Raw genomic sequence first — 18,301 nt, forward strand, 5'->3', positions numbered from 1 at the left:
TTTTCAGTATGCGGCAGGTAATTTTGTGTTTTGTAGATCTAGAGAAGGCATATGACAGAGTACCAAGGGAAAAGGCGTTCGCCATACTGGGGGATTATGGGATCAAGGGTAGATTATTTAAATCAGTCAAAGGCATTTATGTTGACAATTGGGCTGCACTGAGAATTGACAGTAGAATGAGTCCTTGGTTCAAGGTACTTTCAGGAGTTAGACAAGGCTGTAATCTTTCACCTTTGTTGTTCATAGTTTACATGGATCATCTGCTGAAAGGTATTAAGTGACAGGGAGGGATTCAGTTAGGTGCAATCGTAGTAAACAGTCTGGCCTACACTGATGACCTGGTCTTAATGGCAGATTGTGCCAAAAGCCTGCAGTCTAATGTCTTGGAACTTGAAAATAGATGCAATGAGTATGGTATGAAAATTAGCCTTTCTAAGACTCATTTTTTGCTAGTTGCTTTACGTCTCACCGACACAGATAAGTCTTATGGCGACAATGGGACAGGAAAGGGCTAGGAGTGGGAAGGAAGCGACCGTGGCCTTAATTAAGGTACAGCCCCAGCATTTGCCTGGTGTGAAAATGGGAAACCACGGAAAACCATTTTCAGAGCTGCCGACAGTGGGGTTCGAACCTACTATCTCCCGAATACTCGATACTGGCCGCACTTAAGCGACTGCAGCTATCGAGCCCGGTATTTCTAAGACTAAATTGATGTCAGTAGGTATGAAATCCACGAGAACTGAATGTCAGATTGGGAACACAAAGCTGGAAAAGGTACATAAATTCAAGTATTTAGGATGTGTGTTCTCCCAGGATGGTAATATAGTAAATGAGATTGATTATAGGTGCAGTAAAGCTACCGCAGTGAGCTCGCAATTGTGATCAACAGTATTCTGTACCAAGGAAGTCAGCTCCCGGACTAAATTAGCTTTACATCGGTCTGTTTTCACACCAACTTTGCTTTACAGGAGCGAAAGCTGGGTGGACTCAGGATATCTTATTCATAAGCTAGAATTAACAGACATGAAAATAGCGAGAATGATTGTTGGTACAAACATGTGGGAACAATCGTATGAGGGTACTTGGAATGAGAAAATAAAGGCTAATTTAGGAATGAACTTGATGGATGAAGCTGTATGCATAAACTGGCTTCAGTGGTGGGGTCATGTGAGGCGAATGGATGAGAGGTTACCTAGGAAAATAATGGACTCTGTTATGGAGGGTAAGAGGGGTAAAGGGAGACCAAGATGATGATGGTTAGATTCAGTTTCCAATGATTTAAAGATAACTGATATAGAACTAAACGAGGCCACAGAACTAGTTACAAATAGAGGATTTTGGCAGCAATTAGTAAATTCACGGAGATTTGCAGACTAAACACTGAAAGGCACAACAGTCTGTAATGAAGATGCATGTATGTACTTAATTAATGAATCAATTACTTAAATAGTAATTTAGAAAACCTACTTTTGAGAGAAGTTGGTCTTGAAGTCCTCTGCATTTTTCTATCATTCCGTCCATTTTCGCTTTCATATGTGTCAGTTGTGACTGCTTGGCCTCTAATTTTCCTTCCAGGGATTTCTTAGCATTTTCATATTCATGCAACTGCTTCATGACATCCTGCATGGCTCGGAGGGTATCTTCTTTATTCTTCACATTTTGCTCAATTTCTTCCTTCAACTTCAGCTGCAAGGAATTCTAAAAAAATATAAAACAATGTGTAAAAAATACTAGGTTTGATTTAATTTACAATAATGCAAGCAATAATGAAAGCAGCACAAAATACATCTACAAGATGCAGGAAACATGCTGACCCATAATCAATTGTGGTGATAAAGGGGACCACGACAATTAATGTGAGGATAGGAACCAACTCTCTATTTTTTTTTTTTTTTTTTTGCTAGTTGTTTTATGTCGCACCGACAGATAGGCCTTACGGCGACGATGGGACAGGAGTGGGAAGGAAGCGGCCGTGGCCTTAATTAAGGTACAGCCCCAGCATTTGCCTGGTTTGAAAATGGGAAACCACGGAAAACCATTTTCAGGGCTGCCGACAGTGGGGTTTGAACCTACTATCTCCCGAATACTGGATACTGGCCGCACTTAAGCGACTGCAGCTATCGAGCTCGGTGTTTTAGTGACTGTCATTACAGATTTTTTGTGACAAATTTACATGTACAATCACGGAGTGAATATATTTTTATAGAGTGATATTTGTTTGCTGTATGTGACGATACTCTTTAAAGCACGGTATATTGTTAATACTGGTATTGAAGTAGTTGACCATAAATTCCTTATGCCTGGCCACAGCTAAGGTTACCTAGAAAATGATGCAAATTTTGCACATATATAGAAAAAGAAAAAAACATAATACGTGTTTGTGCCTTGTAATTGGATGAAGATAGCTGAGGAAGCAAGAACTTGGTTTCATGTTGCTGAAATGCATCAAGACATTTTTTTCTCAACTGAACTCACAGCAAACGTTCTTGTCAACAGAAAAGTGGATCCAGATAGGCAAAATATCAGCTGGTTAAGAATGAGATAGATGCAGTACAGAAAAAGTGACCTAAAGGAACTGTACTTCAAGGGAACAATGAATGAGAAAATAGAACTTCATAAAGTGAACCTTGCTCGACCAACCGATCTACTAAATGTCCGAGATTCACCAATTCAACTGAAGTAGATGAACCTGGATGACTTAATGTTACTGCTGCCTTTCATTCCACCAGTTTATCACGAGTTATATTACAATCTAAGGGCAGAAGGGAACTGAATAGACAGCTGTGCATTTGCGCCCTCTGCCTGTCAATTTGTTGCCCTCGAAATCGCAGATATCTGTCATCGTTCACTGAAAGCAAGAAACAACTAGATAGATTTATAGTTTCAGAAACAGAAGAAGAAGAAGAAGAAGAAGAAGAAGAAGAAGAAGAAGAAGAAGAAGAAGAAGAAGTGATTGAGTGACTGACAGAAGGGCGATGGAAATGAGAAAACTCAGCAATGTCCAAATGTAATGGGTGTAACTTGGGAAACAGAATGATAGAAGTGACATCCCTTAGACAAATTTTTGTGTCATGAGGGTACGAGCGAACTACATTTTCTTAGCCTGTGTACCTATATGAATGGAAAAGTTAATTTTAACTCTCTGTAATGCTAATCACTTGCCCATTCAATGTATAATATTTTATATTTGTTTTATTTAATCCCCGACTTTATACGAGTGTCAAAATGTTTAAATGGCATTTTCTCTGAAATATAAAAATGTTACTTATACCATTATGGTTTTCATCCATTCGTGTTATGGCCATTCCAACCTTGCATTTATCGTGCATATAATTCACTATTTCATGTGCCTTGTTGCGGGCCATTAGATACTGCACCTCTCTTGCACAGTACGCATTTTTAGACTACCTCTGTCTTTACGCCAACACCAAACACTGGATTTGGTTCTGCGGTATTTTCCTGTGGCTGCAAAATTATTCCTTATTTGGTTAATAAGCATTAATTTAAAATTGGGATCGTACTATCAAAGAGAACCCGTTGAAGATTTGCCAACAATACTTCTCCCACGTGTTTCTACACTGTTGTCTATAAAATTCTTACTAAACGTCAGGTGTCAGGTACAACCTGCTGCCGCCAGATGCACGTCTCACTTGCCGGCTTCAGCGGCTAGTGATGTACAGTATAATCAAATACAGCAGACACACTACATGACACTTCTGAATTTAGTCTTGTTAAAATGGGAGAAAATTCGCAAGTGGCGCACCTAGTGGCGTGACCTGGAAATTCGCGTTAAATTCAAATATCAATGGAAATGTATATATGGAAATGGATAAATAAATTAAGTCTAGAAAGAAAGTGTTATTAAGATATTAACTTTGAAGTTGCTAAAGCAATTCTGGATAAATGAATGAAGAATTATTTAACAGGTTATTATTTAAAGACTGAAATTAGACATATAATCGGGATGTGAATTGGACTGCTGTGAAAGGGCTTGATCTTTCATTTATGCATTACTTTTTTAGCTTTAGCATTCCTGCCTGAACTTCCATGTCTAGATTTGTCTTTCTTCTCAGTTAATACACATTGTATCATTACATTAAAGACATTTGTCAATAAAAATATCAGCACATTTCTTACACACATGATTCAATGAATTAACATTTAAGAGCTGGGCAATTTTCCTCTTAACTTGAAGCCTACTAACAGAAAGAAAATCTATAAACTAAGCCTCAAAAACATTCAAAATTTTCATTTGCCATTACCTTAGGGTAAAGAAAATATGCATCATCATATTGTTTCAACAAAATATGTAAATTTCTTAAGCCACCCATATTTTCTTCAGTGCTTGACAACACGGTACGGCATTCCAAATGGGGTAACTTGGAACACAACCAGCCACACACATATGCATATGAATTTTCCTGAATTAAAGAAAAACCCACAGATCTCACCTACAACAACACATCGGTATGGGTTAACTGCTACACAATACAATAAAATAAGCTTATTATATTATAAGCCAGTTAAAGTATGGGTCACACAGATCAGAAGTTTAGGAAGTACTATAAAAATCTCTTTGTACCTGGAAGACTATATATGGAAACAATATTTACTTACATTTTCTTGTCATGAGGAAAATGGAAGAAAGACCGCAAATCCTTCTGCAGTTCATAGTTATTGCAGCCCAATACAGCACATATCTTTCCACTCATACTGAGAGGAGATATGAAGGAATGACACACGCTACTATTTACTTATGTCAACTTAATGCTAACGCAAAAATAACACCAAAAATTTCACAAACAAATACATGTGCTCTTATGACAGAATCAGTAATTCCAGGTCACTCCGCTAGACAGAGCTCAAATCCCTGTCCCTCAATATCTTGCAGACTGTCGTGTATTGTCTCTACTGTATTTGGTATAATAAAGACACGGACGATGAAGGTGAACGAGTTTTGAGCCGCCGCGATACTGCCATTCCGCTCTTGCATTTTCGCACACATACTTCACAATTCCATCTTCGACTTCTGTAAAGCATCCTTGTTGTGGGCCACTGAACGCATTTTTTGTGTAGTAGGCTACGCATTTTTTAAGCTATCTTTTGGCTTCATGCTAACTCTGAACACTGAATTTAGTTATGCCCTATTTTCTTGTAGCTACACAATTATTCTTCAATTCCGCGTGTTTAATAACCATTAACTTTTCTTCTTTTTCTTTTTTTTTTAATGATATTTGCTCGTGGCGTCAATCTCTGTAGATCTTTTGCCACTACTTTCACCATATAATAGGAACCTGCGTGTAAGTGGAATTGCGGAAGTGTATAGTTTTGAATGTGAGGAAAGGAACATTAAGGATGACACAAACACCCAGTCTCCAGGCCAGGGATATTAATCATTTACAATTAAAAACCCCTGAAACGGCCGGCAATCGAACCTGGGGTCGCTGGGTGACAGGCGAATGCATTGTCCCCTACGCCGCGGGGCCGGACAACCATTAGCTTAAAATTGGCCTCATAATATCGATGACAAACAGTTGAAAATTTGTCGGCAATACCTGTTCCATGTGTCTCTACAATACGATGATCTATCTCGAAAATATTTCTACCGACTATAAAACGGTTACTTTTACTAAGCGTCAAGTACAGCAGACGAGTCATAACTCTGTTGTTGAGTAAACGTGGCCTTTCTGAGAATCTACAGTAAGAGTCGCATCCTTGCTATTCCAATTCGAATAACATTTCCTGCGCAGATGGGGCTCAGAATTACGGTACATTATGGTTGACTTTGTAATTACAATATAATTATTAAATTAATGTAGTAATGGTCCACCTTTCAATACTATAATATGCAATATTCTAAATTACATTAATTAGGGACTAGTTTCAGCTGGGGCTGGCCATCTTCAGCCTTAATGTAAAACATCTAATAACTAAACAAATGTACATGCACACAATTGACATAAAAGAAATGAAACAAACATATACAAATTGACATTAAAAACTGGGATGAAATTATGAGTAAATCTGAAAATAACTAGGTTCTAACATCTTGAGTATGCTCATCATCGAGACACTTTCATGTATTAATATAGACAGAACTGTTAGTTCTAATGCTACTAATCATTAATAATTCAACTGAAAACGGGAACTGGTAAATGTTGATTCTGTATTTCACCACCAAATCTATTTGAGTGGTGTTAGCCATGTGCAAGTCATTGGACATCGCTGTAAATAACCACTAGTTGACGGAGAACTGTTAGATGTTTCATCATCAGTCAAAGAAATAAAATGAGATGCTCTCATGGAGCTTGTTAAATCATGCAGAAATGTGTTGGACATTGTCAGGACAGCACATGAAGATGTGGTTAAAACAGATACATTGTGTCTGGTATAAAATTTATCAGATGTAAGGTTTTTCAGGCGTTTGCTCTATTATCCAGCGTTTCGTCTTAGGTCTGACACTAGACACGTCAGAGTGGGATGTGTCAGACCCTACCCAATGACGTTGACATGCTCTATTGGTGAAAAATATCTAATTCCCTACATGGGAATTTTGAATTTTCTATTCAGAATTGCTAGGCGGGCAACAATTCCATTGTGGAGATTTATCTCCCGTATGCAGTTATCAGACTGTGCCTCATATATAGGCTTCTGATAAGCTCACCTGCATACACCCAGCGTCAGTGGGTAGGGTCTGACACATCCCACTCTGACGAGTCTAGTGTCAGACCTAAGACAAAACGCTGGTTAATAGAGCAAATGCCTGAAAAACCTTACATCTGATATGTTTCTGACATGCTCTATTGGTGAAAAATATCTAATTCCCTACATGGGAATTTAGAATTTTCCATTCGGAATTGCTAGGCGGGCAACAATTCCATTGTGGAGATTTATCTCCCGTATGCAGTTATCAGACTGTGCCTCATATATAGGCTTCTGATAAGCTCACCTGCATACACCCAGCGTCAGTGGGTAGGGTCTGACACATCCCACTCTGACGAGTCTAGTGTCAGACCTAAGACGAAACGCTGGTTAATAGAGCATACGCCTGAAAAACCTTACATATGATATGTTTTTGACATGCTCTATTAGTGAAAAATATCTAATTCCCTACATGGTAATTTAGAATTTTCCATTGGTATAAAATTTGCAATTCATTATGGTGCCCATGAAGTTAACATAAATAAATTCGATAAAATTAAATTAATGAATTGAATGAGAGAATGTGTTAGTTAGATGGCATAGGTTATATGAGACTTACCCCTCAATACAGCATGTGGTGTGTGTGCTTCAGACTAACTGTTGTGAGATTCAAATGAAAAGGAAGGAGGGGGGTGGGGAAGGTCATGAAGGCGATGGGGGAGGGGAAGTGGGGAGGGGGAATTAAGGCGGAGCTGAAGGATGTGGGTAAAGGAATGGCTGTTGAGGAAAGGTGCTGTGAATATTGTGAAAAACTGAATTATGACTTGTTGGTTTGACATTACAGAAAATGGGAATTAGAAGATCAAAAAAGGATATTTGGCTTTTCTGAAATTTCATTAAGATTATGATGTGGGTTGAAACATTGATCTAAATGTATGAAGCAGCTTTCGGTAATGTTAAGGAGGGGGTCCTTTGTTGATGATTTTGAGAATTTCCACATATTGTTTTATGTTGTGAATTTGTTATTATAGTCATGCATATGCTGTCCTACAGCTGAAAATTTATTGTAGTTCAGGGCATTGATGTGTTCCGAGTACCTTACATTAAAATTTCTCCCGGTCTGTCCAACATAACAAGAATTACGACTGTTGCAAATGATCCTGTATACTCCTGATTTTGTAATACTATTGAACTTGTTTATGGATGTGGCATTATGTAAGACTTGTGCGTTTCTATTGTTTGTTTTGAAAATTACATTTACATTGTGCTTTTTAAAGATGTTGGTGGCTTGGTAGATTTGTTCATTGAAGGTAAAGATAGAAAGAGAGAGGAGTTGTTTTTCTTATTTTTTTTTTCAAGGTGGTAGAAGGGCAGTATTTATATTTATTGATTATTTTTTCTATAAAGAAACTGTTGTATGCATTGGATTTAGCTATATTACGAATAGTGTTCAACTCATTTTTGAGGTCTCTTTTAGACAATGGAATACTGAAGTCTCGGTATACCATGCTGTTGTATGCTGCTCGTTTGTGAATTTGGGGGTGTGAAGAATCTTGGCGGATTGTAGTGACTATTTGGGTAGGTTTTCTGAAAATCTTATATCTTAAGTAGCTTGGGTGCCTGGTAATAGTTAGGTCTAAAAAATTTATTTTCTGTTCAATCTTGGATTCAAGTGTGAATTTTATATGTGGGTCAATGTTATTTACATTAATGAGAGTGGTAGCATGATATGGTGGATGAGAGCATTACATACGCAGCTACCACTCTCATTAATCTATATAACATTGACCCACACATAAAATTCATACTTGAATCTGAAATTGAACAGAAAATAAATTCTTTAGACCTAACTATTTTCAGGCACCCAAGCTACTTAAGATATAAGATTTTCAGAAAACCCACCCAAACAGTCACTACAATCCATCAAGATTCTTCACACCCCCAAATTCACAAATGAGCAGCATACAACAGAATGGCATATAGAGCCTTCAGTGTTCCAATGTCTAAAAGAGACCTCAAAAATGAGTTGAACACTATTCGTAACATAGCTAAATCCAATGGTTACAACAGTTTCTTTATAGAAAAAATAATCAATAAATATAAATACCGCCCTTCTACCACCTTGGAAAAAGATAAGAAAAACAATTCCTCTCTTTCTATCTTTACCTTCAACGAACAAATCTACCAAGTCACGAACATCTTTAAAAAGCACAATGTAAAAGTAGCTTTCAAAACGAACAATAGAAACGCACAAGTCTTACATAATGCCACATCCATAAATAAGTTCAACAGTTATTCAAAATCAGGAGTATACAGGATCAGTTGCAACAGTTGTAATTCTTCTTACGTCGGACAGACCGAGAGAAATTTTAATATAAGTTACTCGGAACACGTCAATGCCCTGAAATACAATAAATTTTCAGCTGTAGGACAGCATATGGATGACTATAATCACAAATTCACAACATAAAACAAGATATGGAAATTTTCAAAATCATCAACAAAGAACCCCACCTTAACATTACCGAAAGCTGCTTCATACATTTAGATCAATATTTCAACCCAAATCATAATCTTAATGAAATTTCAGAAAAGCCAAATATCCTTTTTGACCTTCTAATTCCCATTTTCTATAATGTCAAACCAACAAGTCATAATTCAGTTTTTATAATATTCACAGCACCTTTCCTCAACAGCCATCCTTTTTCCCCACATCCTTCAGCTCGACTTAATTCCCCCTCCCCTCTCTCCATCATGACCTTCCCCTCCCCTCTCCTTCCTTTTAATCTGAATATCACAACAGTTAGTCTGAAGCACATACACCAATAGGCCACACTCCACATGCTGTATTGAGAGGTAAGTCTCATATAACCTATGCCATCTAACTAACACATTCTCTCATTCAATTCATTAATTTAATTTTATCTAATTTATGCAAGTTAACTTCATGGGCACTGCAATGAATTGCAAATTTTATACCAGACACAATGTATCTGTTTTAACCACATCTTCATGTGCTGTCCTGACAATGTCCAACACATTTCTGCATGATTTAACAAGCTCCACGAGAGCATCTCATTTTATTTCTTTGACTGATGATGAAACAACATCTAACAGTTCTCCGTCAACTAGTGGTTATTTACAGCAATGTCCAATGACTTGCACATGGCTAACACCACTCAAATAAATTTGGTGATGAACTACAGAATCAACATTTACCAGTTCCTGTTTTCAATTGAATTATTAATGATTAGTAGTATTAGAACTAACAGTTCTGTCTATATTAATACATGAAAGTGTCTCGATGATGAGCATACTCAAGATGTCAGAACCTAGTAATTTTCAGATTTACTCATAATTTCATCCCACTTTTTAATGTCAATTTGTATATGTTTGTTTCATTTGTTTTACGTCAATTGTGTGCATGTACATTTGTTTAGTTATTAGATGTTTTACATTAAGGCTGTAGATGGCCAGCCCTGGCCAAAACTAGTCCCTAATTAATGTAATTTAGAATATTGCATATTATAGTATTGAAAGGTATACCATTACTACATTAATTTAATAATTATATTGTAATTACAATTCAATACAGATCAGAACCATTAAGTTTATAACCTATGACCTTGTAATTAGCTCAAGAGAATAGCCAAATGTCAGCCTAATATTTTGATACCATTCTGCGGATTTGAGAAATGTTTTTGTAGAGGTACGTGGTTACATTGGTACTGCCAGTGGTGTTCATTACTGTTACATCACGAATGCAAGACGACCCGTGATTTTTCACATGAAGTTCTGGGGGGAAAATGTAGTCTTGGATTTGGAGAAATGTGGTATTATTATTATTATTATTATTATTATTATTATTATTATCATTATTATTATTATTATTATTATTAAATGCAAAAAAGACCAGAAAACTGATCATGCAAAGCTCACTTAGAAGTTGTGCATTTCCTTCTTTGCCAGGCAGCCTTCAATTTTTCTCTCATCGTGGTTCTTCGTTCTTCTGTCCACTTAGCTCCTGTCTTCTTCTTGTGGTTTCTCTCTGACTCTACTTCCCACTTCTTGATTTTCGTTCTGTAGCAGGTTCGGTTAGCGATGTCGGCCACTTTGATTCCTGATTTTTCCAGGTCTTGGTGGATTTCCGTTGTCCACCTATTTGTTTTGATGTTTTCTGTTGCCTCAAGTAAGATTCTTGTCAGTCTGTTTTCTGGAAGGCGTTTGATGTGTCCGTAAAATTTCAGGCGTCTTTTTCTGATGTCGGCCGCAAGGTTTGAGAGCTCCTCGGTTTTTGTACAAGATTGCAGTCTATATCCTTCGTCAGTCAGTTTTGGGCCGAGAATTTTTCTGATGATTTAAGTTCCTCTTTCAGGATGTCTTCGAGTACTGTTTTCCTGTGGAGATCCAGTGTTTCACTTGCGTATAGTATTTCAGGTTTGATCACAGAGTTGTAATGTCGAATTTTGGTGAAGATTGAAAGGCATTTTTTGTTGTAAATGTTTTGCGTTCGGCCGAGGGCTCTCTTCATTTTCTGGATGCGGACCTCGAGGGCCTTCTGTTCTTTTCCTGTTGGTACTATAATTTCTCCGAGATATCGGAACTCAGTTACTTTTTCGATTGTGCCAAATTTCGTGTTCAAATTCTGGAGGCTGCAGTGGTTGCACATGACCTTGGTTTTTGAGAAGGAGATTTGTAGGCCGAATTTTTCTGAGCCTTTCTTGAGAGTTTCGATTTGGCTGATTGCCTGTTGTTCGTTTGTTGCAAGGATCGCGAGATCATCTGCGAAAGCGAGACAGGATATTTTTACATGTCTTCTTGTCATACTTAATGCTTGCCAATTTCCTTGAACTTTTAGAGCTTGTTCCCATTCTCTCATGATTTTGTCCAGCGCTATGTTAAAGAGTAGTGGGGAAAGTCCATCTCCTTGTCGGACACCGGTTTTTATCTGAAATTTTTCAGATATATTTCCCATGAATTTTACTTGGGAGGTTGTGTTGGTGAGAGTTAGTCTGATGATTTTCTGAGTCTTGTTGTCCAGTCCGTACTCACTCAGTGTTTGGAAGAGAGATTGCCGGTCAATGGAGTCGTATGCTTTCTGGAAGTCTTTTTTTTTTTTTGCTAGGGGCTTTACGTCGCACCGACACAGATAGGTCTTATGGCGACGATGGGATAGGAAAGGCCTAGGAGTTGGAAGGAAGCGGCCGTGGCCTTAATTAAGGTACAGCCCCAGCATTTGCCTGGTGTGAAAATGGGAAACCACGGAAAACCATCTTCAGGGCTGCCGATAGTGGGATTCGAACCTACTATCTCCCGGATGCAAGCTCACAGCCGCGAGCCTCTACGCGCACGGCCAACTCGCCCGGTTTTCTGGAAGTCCACGAAGGTGCAGATTGTGGGTTGTTTTCTTGTGTGTCGTAGTTTCAAGATGGTTTTCAGGTTGAGTATCTGTTCTGCACAGGATCTGTGGGGCCTGAAGCCCGCTTGGTATTCGCCTATGAGTGGTTCTTGTTGTTCCTGTGTTCTTTGGAGGAGGACTGCAGAGAGGATTTTGTATGTGACTTGGACCAGGGAAATTCCCCTGTAATTGTTCACATCTGTTCGGTCACCTTTTTTGTGAAGTGGAACGAGGAGGGCGTTTGTCCAATTTTCTGGTAGTTTTTCCGTTGTCCAAATTTCTTGTATGATTTGTGTGAGTTCTTGGAGAGAATTCTTTCCTAGATGTTTAAGCAGCTCTGCTATGATGCTGTCGTCTCCGGATGCCTTGTTGCTTTTCAGCCATTGTATGTGTCGGTGTATTTCCTCTTGTGTAGGTGGGGATGAGTCTGAGTTTGGGTTCGGGTGGGGTTTAAGTGGAAACCTCTCCGCTGGTTCTGGGCAGTTGAGTAGTGACTCGAAGTATCTCGCGAGTTCCTTGGTGTTTTCTTCACCTGTGAGTGCCAATTTTCCATTTTGTTTTCTGAAGCAGATGTTCTTGGGCGTGTACCCATTTCATCTGTTGCGGAAGACGCTGTAAAAATCTCTGGTGTTGTAGTTGCGGAAGTCCTGTTCGGCCGACTTCAGTTGGTCCTCCAGGTATTTCCTCTTGGTTTGTCTGATGAGTTTAGAGGTCTGTCTGCGGACTTCGCAGAATTTTTCTTCGTTTTCAGGTGTACGGTTGCTGATGAACTTCTGGTATGCGTTTTTTCTATACAATATGGCTTGGTCACATTCGGTGTTCCAAAACGGGTGTCTGCTCTTTTTCTGTAGTAGGATTTGCTCTGATGCACTCTTCATGATTTTTTCGTGGAATTCGTTCCAAGTTTTGGCTGGGATTTTTTCCCATGTTTCCCTGAGATTTGATGTTTTTATTTGTGCTGAGTCCAATTTTTTGTTTGCCTTGGATTTCTGGTAGAAGCGTTTTGGGGTAAATCTCACTTTGATTCTTGTTAGATGATGGTCCGAGTCAACGTTGGCTCCTCTGCGGACTTGAACGTTGTGTACTTCTTTTTGTGCTGGGAAGGAGATGGCGACATGATCGATCTGGTGTTTGCCGCAGCAGGTGTTGGGTGATTCCCATGTGAAGAGCTTATTGGGGTTTTTCCGTAGGGATGTTGACATGATTTTCAGGTCGTGTTGTTGACAGAGCTCGATGAGGCATTTGCCATTTTTGTTGGTCTTTTCGTGTGCTGAGAATCTTCCTGCGTTTTTTTTTGTAGCACTTTTCTTTATCAATTTTACCGTTGAAATCGCCGAGGAGAATGATGGTGTCTTTTTCAGGTATTTTGATGAGTGTGGTTTCAAGTTTGTTCCAGAAGTTTTCTGTTTGTTTCTGATCTTTGCAGTCGTTGGTGGGTGGGCATTTACAAAGGTGTAGTGGCGATTTGCACAGCGAAGTCGTAAAGTCTGTTGTTTATGGGTATGATCTCTTCTACGGAGTTCACGATCTTTTCGTGTACGAAAAAGGCCATGCCTAACATTGGTGTGGCTTTTCCTACTGTTCCTGTAGTTTTGCTCTTGAAAATGCGGTAGTTACCATATTCTGACGTCTCCGACTCAGTGAGTCTGGTCTCTTGTACGGCGAGTAGCTGGATTTTTTGCTGATCTAATTCTGATGTTAATCTGAGAAGTTTTCCTACTTGTAGGAGTGTGTTTACGTTTAGCATGCCGATGTAGAAGGGCGTTTTAGTGGGAAGTTTGCCAGAGAGCTCCGACTCTCTTTTTCGTGTCAGCCCGGCTCCTCCAGAATCCGAGTGGCCGGTTGCCGCCTTCGTTTTCAGTTGGCGGGTGGATTGGTTACCACCTGGAGTAATGTTGTTCTTACTTGCACGAATCATGGTGTGCTTGTTCTCAAGCGATTGGGTTGATCCCGAGGGATCGGAGTACAATCAGGTGGGTGAGTTCCTGAAGGTTTTCTGAGGCAGCCGCTCCAACTCGGAGTACAGACGCTGGCCAGTTGCCGCACCAAATAGGTGAACAGACGCTACTGGATTTATTATTATCCTATGCCGTTGGCCATCTAGTGGCTCTTCCGCCTTTAGGGGCAGTTTCCCACCCCAAGGGCAAGAGAGTGCCCTGAACCTCTATCCCGCTCATCCGCCCTCCGAAGAGGCCGTTGGCACTTGGTAGAGGAGGACCACTTATACCGGTGGTCACTCGGTTTGTGGACGCAGTTTAACGTCACGCCCGGGACATTATTATTATTATTATTATTATTATTATTATTATTATTATTATTATTATTATTATTATTATTATTATTATTATTCCTGGCCTTTTCCCAATTTACTGGAGTTGGCATTGGCTGTGGATCTGGCCCAGTTTACAACCAGGTGCCTTTCCTGCTGCCAATCTTATGCGGAGGTACGTATTCTCTATTGCATGTTTCTGTGGTGGTTGGAAATGTGATTCATTGTGCGTAGGTTACGAGAAGTATATTATAACAAACACAAACACCCAGTTCCCTAGACAGAGTAATTAGCAATATCAAGTTAAAATCCCTGACCCAGCCGGGAAAAAGGAAACAGTACAATGAGAAAAGTCAGCTGTTAAGTTATATTAGGCTATATTGCCATTTCTGGGTTAAATGTTGAGGGTATATAATATCATTATCAAAACCAAACCCTATGGCACAACAGACCTGATGGGCCTTGTCTTACCAAGTGACTGCTGCTCAGCCCGAAGGCCTGCAGATTACGAGGTGTTGTGCAGTCAGCACAACAAATCCTCTTGGCCATTACGGTTTATATTTTAGACCGAGGCCACTGTATCACTGTCAGATAACTCCTCAAATGTAATCACCTAGGTTGAGTGAACCTTAAGCCAGCCCTCAGATCCAGGCAGAGATCCCTGATCTGGTCAGGAATTGAATCTGGGGCTGCCAGATGTTGTAAAAGTTGAGAAAATGCATCTTCATGTGGGTTAATAAAACCATTGTTCTCTTGGGGATAACACTGAGAAGAAACGATGTGGAGAATGCAACAATGATTCAATCAAATGGTCCAGGAATGTCTTTGAGTTTTGAGCACTTCTTTCAGTTAACACTTTCAATGTCTTATTTCTTCTGATCACTTCAATTGCTCGACTGATTCAAGCCATAAAATTCTTCCTTACAATTTCAGAAACTAAAATCACAATACTTTTACAAGCTTTGAACACTGATTCAATCCTCAATCTTTTATTACATTCCTAGTAAATCTGATTCAACGAAGGTAAGAGTGTGGCACTGCAAATGTTCTTTCTAATCTGACTGACAGTTTCAGTATCACCTTACCAGGTGTATGCATAAGTTTTTGCCAGTTTTTGCGGTAACGAAAACACATCACTTTCAAGGGAAATTCATTTTTTGTTTATTCAAAATATTGGCCATCGGCTTCTACACAATTCGCCCAACATTCAGGTAAGTTATGAATACCACGCCAAATAAACTGCTTGTCTCTCCGAGCGCTTGCCCCATTAATGCGAAGAGGTGACAGATGGCGCCAGGTCAGGGCTGTACGGCGGGTGCAGAAGGATGTACCATCCAAGTGATTTGAAGGTGTATTTCACTGGTTTTGCTATGTGAGAGGGTGCGTTGTCGTGTAACAAAATCACTTTGCCATGTCTTCTGGCTCATTCTGGTTGTTTTCTGATCAATGCATGATTTAAATTAATCATTTGTTGGTGATAGTGTTGTGCATTAACGGTTTCGCCGGGCTTCAAGAGTTCATAATACACAATACTGTACCCTCGGAAATGTCGAATCAGCGGTAATATTCTCCATCATTCTGCCCCAGCACTCTGTAATAAAATATATTTACCGCTCGGAGACTCCCATCTGCTTTGGGCATGATCGGCTCGTCATTCTTCTTCTAAAGTTGGTACACAAGGGAATTAAGTACTATGGGTACTATCACTACTAAATGAGAATGGACAGGATTAAAATTTAACTAATTAACTTATTCTATTCCTAATTATTTTCATTTTAAAAATTTAAGTGGGCTATAAAATCATTAAATTTTACTCAAATTGTAAAATAACAATCAACAGTTAGGTTATGTCATAAGCAACGATTCTCCATGACTGATTAATTAAATTGAAATTAATTGCTGATACCACAGGTGCGCAGTATTGATAAATGACTGACCTACTCTAGTTACCTTTCATCTAAAATGTCAGATACAAAGATTGTTACATAAGGTAACTCTGAGTGGTGTTATTAAAGTTATATTTAGTTTAATTGACAGTTACCAAAATTAAAAATCATAAAGAAGAATTACACTGAATTATGTGAATTGGCACTGCTCCATATAATAATTAGGAGTTTCCTGAGAACACACCTCAGTTTGGGAGTTTACTGCTCCCTGTCACATTATTATTATCTAAATGAGAATAACATTAGATATGGTCTCAACTGACCTTTCATGACCTAGTATTGGATGGACATTAAAATTTATCCCTAAGCATTTCATGGTTGTCAACATGGATTCTCTAAGTTAGAAATTTTATAAAGATATCAGCTGAACAGACCTGCCAAACATTTACATATTATCATTACACATTCAAACGTTTAACTCGACCGGGTCTGCATGATTCGCATATGTTTTACCCAGTTACAAAAAATGTCTTAAAGTGTACAGCTTTACAGTTACAGTTCTACTTATTTACATTTTTACAGAGGCCTGTTCAGTGATTTAATTATCCAGTTGCAATTTATTTGGATACTGTATGCGAAATGTTGTTTTAAAAGATGTAACCAGGCTGTCATCCTCCTTAAGGTTACTGACCTCATATTTACATCATAGAGTGGGTGAATCCTCCCACGTTGACCATAAAATGAACTAAATGACAAGAGAAAGGAACAGCTAAGCCTCAGTTATCCTAATTCTACTATCTAAATACACTCCTGAAAGGGAAGACATCCTATCCTATCTAACCTATAGTATTTACACAGAGCGATAACATCACGTACCAATTTTGACTGTTAATTCTATCTCAGGTGCTGACCACACATTTCATTCAAATGACAATGTCACTGAATGTTCTAATGATTTCCCTCATCACAGTGCCTATGGTAATCTCTCACTGTGTGACCACATCCAATGACCTCATATCGGGGTCATTATTAATTTAAACAAGTCTGAAATGTTGGTTAACTCTAACATCAAAGAATCAGATCAAAATCAAATTCGCCTGAAAATACATCCAGCTGAAGGATCCTCATAACTTATCCAATACTCATCTTTCCATGATAAAATTATGAATGACAGGCCAATCAAAAATTCCTGGAAATAAATATAAAATATCTACCCTCTGTAGCAAACTACTACCATGCTGGGTATCTATAATTTTATTATGATTATGATTACGATTATTATTATTATTATTATTATTATTATTATTATTATTATTATTATTATTATTATTATTATTATTATTATTATTATTATTATTATTATTATTATTATTATTATTATTATTATTTACAGGTGTAATTTTAAAGTATAAAATAACTGGATATCATTTTCACTCTGCTTCATATCAGAGGACAAAATCTGGAATCAAATCAACATCAATTAAATATTCCCAGTGCGTCCAGATGTGATTACGGCTCTCTTTATCTCCTGTATTCGAGCATTTATAAGCAGACACCTGCCTTTCTTTATTAGAAAGCGGCTAGTCCCTCTTTATATCATTTCTTATTTTCAATGTAGATTCTTATTTCTATCTCATTATTTCAATGGAGCTTTATTAATATTCCTCCCATCCTTATTCATAGAGATTTACTCACTAGATCATCACTTGTTAATCTAAGATCATTTCCAGTGGTACCTCAATGAAACATTTTCCTCCTCTTGCAGTGATTTATTTCTTTCTCATTTTTCTTGTTGCTCCATATTTTCATTTATATCAGACCTTCACTCACTTCTACACATCCGGTCAGCACTGTATCACTTTACTTACTGTTATGCAAACAATGCAAAACATTTATTTCTTATAAGTTCCCAATTATTTTATTACTGTATGGCTAATCAATTGACAGATCCTCCCATGGATATCAATATCCACCATTTCTGATGTTATGTTGAAAACCTCGTAAAATTCATAACTTAGAGTCAGTTAAATAACTCATGCAAATTGCAACGTTATTATTATTATTATTATTATTATTATTATTATTATTATTATTGTTGTTGTTGTT

At 38.2% G+C, this 18,301-nt stretch overlaps 1 protein-coding gene across 3 annotated transcripts in view; it reads right to left on the minus strand.

Moving 5' to 3' along the window:
- Window positions 1-18,301, minus strand: part of LOC136864219 (early endosome antigen 1) — a 576,229-nt gene that overhangs the window by 145,615 nt on the left and 412,313 nt on the right. For all 3 annotated transcript variants that reach the window (XM_067140939.2, XM_067140936.2, XM_067140937.2), the window contains one exon: window positions 1,468-1,698. In XM_067140939.2, coding sequence (XP_066997040.2) covers window positions 1,468-1,698 — 231 coding nt within the window. The remainder of the gene's footprint in view (window positions 1-1,467; window positions 1,699-18,301) is intronic.

Source organism: Anabrus simplex, chromosome 2, assembly GCF_040414725.1.
Source record: "Anabrus simplex isolate iqAnaSimp1 chromosome 2, ASM4041472v1, whole genome shotgun sequence".
NCBI classification, from domain to species: Eukaryota; Metazoa; Arthropoda; class Insecta; order Orthoptera; family Tettigoniidae; genus Anabrus; species Anabrus simplex.